Source organism: Pollicipes pollicipes, unplaced genomic scaffold (assembly GCF_011947565.3).
Source record: "Pollicipes pollicipes isolate AB1234 unplaced genomic scaffold, Ppol_2.1 Scaffold_5724;HRSCAF=6776_pilon_pilon_pilon, whole genome shotgun sequence".
NCBI lineage: Eukaryota > Metazoa > Arthropoda > Thecostraca > Pollicipedomorpha > Pollicipedidae > Pollicipes > Pollicipes pollicipes.
Window position 1 is genome coordinate 2301951 of NW_023596746.1, and position 7887 is coordinate 2309837.

The 7887-nt window shown below is 67.3% G+C and overlaps 2 protein-coding genes across 2 annotated transcripts; both read right to left on the reverse strand.

The window, feature by feature from the left end:
* Positions 1 to 584: 584 nt before the first annotated feature.
* LOC119102304 (actin cytoskeleton-regulatory complex protein pan1) lies at positions 585 to 3956 on the reverse strand. The gene is made up of 2 exons (XM_037225670.1): positions 680 to 3956; positions 585 to 596 (listed from the first exon to the last, which is right to left on the reverse strand). The coding sequence occupies exons 1-2, from the start codon at positions 3629 to 3631 to the stop codon at positions 585 to 587; spliced, it is 2964 nt and encodes a 987-aa protein (XP_037081565.1). The 5' UTR covers positions 3632 to 3956.
* Positions 3957 to 4397: 441 nt separating this feature from the next.
* LOC119102305 (mucin-19-like) lies at positions 4398 to 7578 on the reverse strand. Its single transcript, XM_037225671.1, has 3 exons — positions 5565 to 7578; positions 4937 to 5432; positions 4398 to 4414 (listed from the first exon to the last, which is right to left on the reverse strand). Exons 1-3 carry the CDS (start codon positions 7491 to 7493, stop codon positions 4398 to 4400), a joined length of 2442 nt encoding a protein of 813 aa, XP_037081566.1. The 5' UTR covers positions 7494 to 7578.
* Positions 7579 to 7887: the final 309 nt, after the last annotated feature.

Here is a 7887-nt window from a genome sequence, read left to right on the forward strand (position 1 = left end):
GCCTGTGTCCCGCATTCCAATGAGTGGCCAGATAATTGAATGGAACCGTACTAACAAACGGCATGAGCCCGCCGTACGACGGGCGCTACTTAGGAAATCAAGATGTCAGTCGAATGTCTTCCGACAGCCGTTGCGTAGCGCTGGTGTGATGAGCTGCGCAGCCTTCTGAATGTGGTAACTACCACTTATGCAGAGACAGTGAGAGGCCCAGTCATGTGAGCCAGCGGCAGATTGCAGCGCCGTAAGACGTAGCGTATAGTGGACGCCACCGCTTCAATCTTACCAACTGTCCCGCACATCGACATCAGCAAACGGCACGTGCAACGCCCGCTTCACAAACATCCCGTCCGCAGCCGCAGCCAAGCGCCCCTCCCCTGCTTCGTCACGGTACATACACCCACACTCACACAGACATACACCCACCCACACACACACAACAGGCGACACAAAGCGAGCGAGGGCGCGGACGCCGGGACTGACCTTTGTGGGACCACGAGGAGCGTCGGGCGCCGAGCAGGGCGCGCCGCGAGGTGGGCCCGGCGGCCCGGAAGCCCGGCGGCCGGTAGCGGGCCGAGCGGGCCGCGTCAGCCGCCAGACTCGACACGCCCAGGTGCACCGCCTTGTGCGGCGGCGTGACGCGGCCGCGCGGCAGCGAGAGCGAGCCTGCCGCGCTCGGCACCGGCAGCGCGCCCGTGCTTCCGCCCACGGCCGTGGAGCGCGGCAGCGTCGTCGAGCGCACGTCGGCCGCCGGCGCCGGCTCGCCCGGCAGCGGGCTCGTGTCCGGCACGCTGCTGCGACGCTTGTAGTTGAAGAGAAAGCGGCGCGGCCGGCGGTCCTCCGGCTCGCTGTCGGACGCCTCGGGCCGCGCCGTGATCGTCTCACTGCTCAGCGACGTGTTGAGCGAGTTCTTGCTGCCGAGGCTGGAGCGGCTGCTGAACCAGCGCGGCGTGTTGCGCTGGCCGATGTGCTTCTCGTAGCTGTCGGCGGCGCGCAGTGTCGAGTCCGAGTCCACCTGCTCGGACGAGGAGAACTCGGAGCTGCGCGGTCGACCGATCGTCAGCGTGCTGCCGCTGCCGCACGACTTGACGCTCACGTCACCCTCCGACTTCACGCGGCCGCTCAGGCGCGTCCACTTGTCCTCGGTGCGCCCGAGCGTCGGCTCGCCCTCCTCCGCGTCCTTCTTCTCCACCAGGTTGTGGCACGAGTCAAACTCCTTCTTCTTCTTGCGCTTGCTGTCGCGCAGGATCTTGTTGAAGTCGATGGAGCCGGTGCTGCCGACCGACTTGCGCGGCCCGGTCGGCGAGGAGGCCGTCTCCAGCGAGGCCAGAATGTTGTCGTCGGAGGCGGCCGGCGGCGCCGTCATCAGCCGCAGGTAGCCGGAGCGCGGCACGTGCGGCGAGTGGCCCGGCGTCAGGTCCGGACTCGAGACGGCCGCCTCGGCCGCCGCCGTCCGGCTCCGGCCGTGCTTCGGGCTCGACGTGTACGACTCGGTGAAGAAGTCGCGCGCGCGCGGCAGCCGCACGCTCAGGTTGGGCGAGTGGTCACTGAGTGACGTCGAGTCGCCGCCGCTTGACACCTCGTGCATCAGCGCCACCAGCCGGTCGCCTACGTGCTGCATCACCTTAGTGAGCATGGGAGGCGAGGCGGGCACAGGCGGCGGCGGCTGCGTCGGCTGCGACAGGCCGCGCAAGCTGCCCATCAACCGTTCGTACACGGCCACAGCGTCGTTGGGCTCGGCCGGCGCGGCGGCCGCCGGCGCGGGCGGCTGGACGGGCGGCGGCGGCGGCGCGTCCGAGCCGTCGTACTTCTGGATGATCTGCTGGCAGCTCTGCGAGATCTGCTTCTGGATCTGCGTCATGAAGTCGGGCTGCGCCGGGTTGAAGGCGGCGTACGCGCCCTCCAGGTCACTGCTCGTGTAGTCGGAGCTGTCGTACGAGTCGCTCCACGTGTCCTCGCTGCTCAGGTATTCAACAATCTCGCGCACCTGCGCCTCGTTGATGCCAGGCACGCTCTTCATCATGCGCGTGAGCTCGCTCTCGAACGAAAGCAGCTGGGCCGGCTTCGCCTGCGGACCGTGCACGTCCGTGCGCGGCGCGCTGAAGATGGTCGTGCGGAAGAACTGTCGCAGACGGCCCATCAGGATGTTGGTCTCCTCGTCCGAACTCCAGTTGTTGAACGAGTCCTTGCGGATTACCTTGTTGCGCGTTTTGGCGCCCGGCGAACTGGCCGCCTGGCCGGCGGCGTCTCTGGCCTTGGCTGACGGTGTAGTCGACCTCCTGCCGCCGGCGGCGCCTTCCTCACCGGAGGCGGACCGCTGCGAGCCGGAGACCGAGCTGGTCTTGCGCGCCGTGCCCTCACTGTCCGATGAGTCGGGCGTCACGCGATTGGCCGCCTCCTCTGGCCGCTCCTCCGTCTCCTTGATTACCGCCTCCTTCAGCAGGTCGTCCGAGCTGCCTAGGAAGCCGCTGTCGCGGCTCTGGCGCGCCTCGCCCGTCTTGTCCAGCTGGTGGAGACTGGCATCACGGCCAGCGTCCGGCGCGGCCAGCGGCTCCGGCGCTCGCGCCACGGCCAGCGCCGCCGGCTCCTCCATCGCGCGAGCCACCTTCTCCAGGGCCGTCTCGCGGTCCGAGTGGTCGCCGCCGGACGCCAGCAGCTTCTTCTTCTTGCGCCGTTTAATCGTGTCGAACTGGCCGTCCGTCTTCTCGAAGGCCGTCTCGTCGGCGGTCGGATCGGGCGGGTTGTCCTCGTCACTGGACGTACCGTCGCTCTTGTCGGACACCTCGCGCGCCGACACGTCGCCGCCGCTGCCGCTGACGTCACCCGACTGCGCCCGGTAGCGGGAGCGCGTGACCTTTTTGCGCCGCTGCTCGGGAGATGGCTGACCCTCGGAGTCGCTGCCGACGCTACCGCTGCCGTCCGTCTGGACCTCAGAGTCTTCGCCAGCAGAGCGAATCGACGGCTGCCGCACCAGACCCAGGCCCAGGAAGCCCTTGTTGAAGTAGCGCGCCGCGGCCTGCTCCACCGGGTCACCGTCGGCGTCCTCCGTGTCCAACAGCTCGCTGTACACCGAGGCTGACGCGTCGCTGCTGAACGAGTCGTTGCACTCGCTCTCCTCGTTGCCGACCTTGCGCGGCTCGTACGGCCCGTTGCCCAGGTCGAAGAAGAAGTACTTCTCGAGCTCCGATGACGGGTCAGCGGTGGGTGTGCGTTCCTTGGCGGCGCGCTCATCGACGTCGCTCTCCTCGCAGCTCTCCTCGATGATGGTGGTTAGTGTGAAGTCCAGTGGCCGGCTCAGTCCCCGCATCTCCTCCTCCGTGTACGCCTCCTCCTGCGACGCGTCGCTGAACGACTCCTGCTCCTCCATCGAGTAGCGCTCGTCCGAGTCGAAGTGGTCGTAGCCGTACTCGTCGTCGTCGCCGCCGCCGAAGTCGAAGCCGTCGTCGAAGTCGTCTGGCATCTCGCCGTCGGTGCTGACGCGCCGCTCAGCGCCGTCCGGCGAGCGCTGGCGGCGCCGCACCTCAGGGGTTCGCGGTCCGCGCCGCCCGGGCGTCGGCGCCGGTGCGTCCAGGCCGGCGAAGTAGTCGGCGAGGCGCGACGCCGGCTCTGGCGAGATGCCACGGCCCACCGTCATCTGCACGAACTCGTCGCGCGCCTGGCGCGAGCGCGCTATGAGACTGCGCAGCTCGTCCGGCGCCGGCCGCACCTCTCCCGTCACCAGCACCGAGTTGGTCTTCTCGTCCGTCACCACCTCCACCTCCTCAGGGGGGACGCGCCGCGCGGCCGGCGCGCCCTCGGGCTGCGCGCCCGCCGGCGAGTCGGTCACCTCCACGGTAGCCACGTTGCCGCGCGCGGCGCGCTCGACACCCGTCACGTTAGTGACGGTGACGGGAGGCCTGTCGTCGCCGCCGCTGCCAGCGGCCGTGTGCACCACCGTGCTGCCGGCCGCGCCCACGGCCACCACGCTGACAAAGCCGCGCGCCGCTGGCCCGCCCTCGTCCGGCTCCGCCCGCGGCCGCTCACTTTCGCCCGGGGCGCTGGCCTCGCCGGCGCGCGCGCCGCCGCTGCTGGGCCCACTGGCGTCGCGCGGAGCCGCGCCCGCTCCGCCGCCCATCTGCGGTTTCGCGGCGGCCGCGCCGCCGTCGGCAGTCAATACAATCGAGCGGTCCGTTTCTGCGGCGGCCGGGCGCGGGGACGCGGCGCGCCGCTCGCCGCACCTGGCGGCAGGGGTGTCACCGGCCGTCAGCGCGGCGGGCTGCTCACCCCTGCAGTCGCGGCCGCTCAACCCCCGCGCGCCGGCGGCTGCTGGCCCGCCGCCGGCCATGCCGTCCGCCGCCGCAGCTGAGCCGGCCGGCCCATTGTGCGGATTTTTACAGGCTTCAGGGCTAAGGGCTAATGACTCAGGTGCGGCAGGGCCCTGACCAGGACCGGTTTGCGTGACCATGGCGGCGGCTGGCGCGACGGGCGCCGCCGTTTCGTCAGCGGCGCGGCCGGCCACCGTATCAGCTGGGCGGCGTTCTGAGTCGGCCGGCCCCCGGCCGTCGGTGGACGGGACGGTCCCGGCCGGGTCAGCCCGGACGCACGCTGCCGGCTTCTGGCGTGGCGCTGCTGCGTCAAGTTCCGGTCCGACGGACGCCGGTGATTCCGTGGCGTCCAGCGCAGGCGTGTCCGTGACGTCTGGGAAGACTGACGCCGGAGTGTTGGTGACGTCTGGACAGACTGACGCTGGGCTGTCGCTGACGTCGGAACAGACTGACGCCGGGGTGTCCACAACGTCTGGACAGACTGTCGTTGGGGTGTCCCTGACGTCTGGACAGACTGACGCCGTGGTGTCCGTGACGTCTGGACAGACTGACGCTGGGGTATCGCTGACGTCTGGACAGACTGATGCCAGTGTGTTGGTGACGTCTGGACAGACTGACGCTGGGGTGTCGCTGACGTCTGGACAGGCTGACGCTGGGGGTGTCGCTGACGTCTGGACAGGCTGACGCTGGTGTGCCCGTAACGTCTGGACACACTGATGCCGGGGTGTCTGTGACGTCTGGAATGACTGACGCTGGGGCACCATTGATGTCTGGACACACTGATGCCGGGGTGTCCGTGACGTCTGGACAGACTGACGCTGGGGTGTCGCTGATGTCTGGGCAGACTGACACCGGGGTATCCGTGACGCCTGAATGGACTGACGTCGGGGTGTCGGTGATGTCTGGGCAGACTGACGCCTGGGTGTCAGTGGCGTCTGGGCAGACTGGCGCCGGGGTATCAGTGACCTCTGTACGGACTGACTCTGGGGTGTCCGTAACGTCTGGATGGGCTGACGCCGGGGTGTCAGTGACCTCTGGATGGACTGATACCGGGGTATCAGTGGCCTCTGGACAGACTGACGCCGGGGTATCAGTGGCCTCTGGACAGACTGACGCCGGGGTATCAGTGGCCTCTGGACAGACTGACGCCGGGGTATCAGTGGTATCTGGACAGACTGGCGCCGGGGTATCAGTGACCTCTGTACGGACTGACTCTGGGGTGTCCGTAACGTCTGGATGGACTGACGCCGGGGTATCAGTGACCTCTGGACAGACTGACGCCGGGGTATCAGTGGCCTCTGGACAGTCTGACGCCGGGGTATCAGTGGCCTCTGGACAGACTGACGCCGGGGTATCAGTGGCCTCTGGACAGTCTGACGCCGGGGTATCAGTGGCCTCTGGACAGACTGACGCCGGGGTATCAGTGGCCTCTGGACAGACCGACGCCGGGGTGTCAGTGGCCTCTGGACAGACTGACGCCGGGGTATCAGTGGCCTCTGGACAGACTGACGCCGCGTTATCCACGCTGTTTCGACAAACTGTCACCTGACTATCGCGCGCCGGGTCGACTGGATCCGGCGAGCCTACAGCCGCAGACATAGGGCCGACGGACACGGCGTCGATCGGGTCCACGGACGGCCCGGCTGGCGGCACCGCTGAGCTGGCCGGCCTGTGGTCGACCGTGACGGTTTCTGGGTCAGCCGAGTCCCCTTCCGGCTTGTCCGACGTCACGTGGCCGGTTGTGGGTGTGTTCTCACCGGGGTCAGCGCCAGGTGGCATGCCTCTGCACTCGTCCATCGCCGACTTTTCCTCGTTGGCAGCGGTACTGGGACTGGCGGCTGGCGGGTCGCCGTCTCCATCCTTTTCCTCGGTTTTGGCGGCCTCTCCGGGGTCCGTTGAGTCACTGCCTGACATCTTTTCCTGGGGTGCGCTGCTGTCCAAAGCCGCGGGCATTACGCCGCCAGCCCTGAGCTGCCGGGCGGCTTCGTTAAGGTCAGGATCACCTGCCTGGGAGCCTTCAGCCGTCGGGTTTGGTTTGCATGTACCAGCAGAAACGTCTGTCGATGATGGACATCCAACCTCGAGTTGCTGATCGGATGAGGCAGCTTCCGGAATTTCTGTTATCGAACGCTGACACGCAGCAGCCTCCCCGGAGTCAGAGCCGTGAACGCCGGACCTGACTGGAATGGGATCAGTATCCACCCCCTCCCGCTCGGCGACTTCTGTCCCACCGGCGACCGGTACAGCGACGGCCTCAGTGTGTCTCTCCTCGTCCAGGCCGGCAGCTTTCTCGGCCACCGTCGAGATGTCCGTCACCTTGGTCGCAGCGCTACGGATGCCGCTGCCGACTGATGTCGCATCGGGCTTCATCACAGGCTCACCTTCCTCACTGTCAGGTCCGCTGTTCGACGATGATAAAATGCCAGACAAAGGGTTTTCCTCAACTTCAGCGGCCTGCGAAACGGTGGGCGTCGAGCTCGCCGAGTCCACACCAGAGCTGGGGACTGACGCAGTCGAGCTCGCCGGGCCCAGGCCAGAGCTGAGGACTGACGCATACGTTTTAGCCGATGCCTGCCCATCCTTCACAGCCGCCTCGGCGGTCAATTGCACCGTTTCCGACCGCGTATTTTCTCGAGCTTCATCAGCACTAAGGTCGCCTAGTGTGGGATAATTCTTCTCTCGCGCTTCCCCAGCAGCGTCTGCCACGAGACGGTCCCCTGAGGTACTGCCTGTCCGGACCACAGTGCCCGAGTCGACCACTCCAAGGTGCCCGTCAGCCCCTTCCGTCGCCTCGATGACGGCTGTCCGGCCGACAGCCACAGTGCCCGAGTCGTCCACTCCAAGGTGCCCGTCAGCTCCGTCCGTCGTCTCGATGACGGCTGTCAGGCTGACAGTCTTCGAGGCTTCGCCAGTGCTGCCGGACTCCGAGCAGACTGGGCCAGTGCTGCCGGACTCCGAGCGGACTGGTGGTGGCTCGCCCGCCTCTGGGGCTTCGCCCGAGGCGTTTAGTTGGGAGACTTCCAGCGTCGGCGCGCCCGTGGCGAGACTTTCTTCCGCTGAAGTGGGCTGACTGGCCTCCGGGTCGGACCGCTCGGCAGTCCTGCCCTCGGCTTTGGCATCAGGACTGACAGATGCAGCACCGACACCGACGGTCTCTTCTCTGACCTCACAGGTGTGAGGGCCCGCCAGCATCGACACATCGGTCGTCGGCTTTTCACTACCAGCATCGACCGGGCCCGCAGCTTGAGCTGGGGCAACAGCGACGCTATCCACTGGCGCTGTGGTAGGCGTCAGGCGAAGTGACGCCGCGTCGCCGTCATCAGCGCCCACCGGAGTGAGCACATCAGTTGGGGAAGGTTCCCCTGAAGGGCTGGCAACTGTGGTAATGGTTGCTGCGCTGCCCGCCTCACAGCTGACAGCCGGTGGGCTGACAGCCTCAGGCTTGACATCTTCCGTGCTGGCGGTCTCCGGGCTGACAGTTGCTGGGCTGACGGTCTCGGAGCTGACAGCTGTTGGGCTTACAACATCAGCGCTGATGGCCGCTGGGCTGACCGGCTCAGAACTGATAGCTGTTAAGCTGGCGGTC

Bases quoted from the DNA above. Each gene is read 5' to 3' on its own strand.
- LOC119102304 (XM_037225670.1), bottom strand. From the start codon at position 3,631: ATGACGGTGGGCCGTGGCATCTCGCCAGAGCCGGCGTCGCGCCTCGCC.
- LOC119102305 (XM_037225671.1), bottom strand. From the start codon at position 7,493: ATGCTGGCGGGCCCTCACACCTGTGAGGTCAGAGAAGAGACCGTCGGT. The intron at 5,433-5,564 runs GTCACTGATACC...GTCTGTCCAGAG, and splicing joins CGGCGTCAGTCTGTCCAGAG to GCCACTGATACCCCGGCGTC.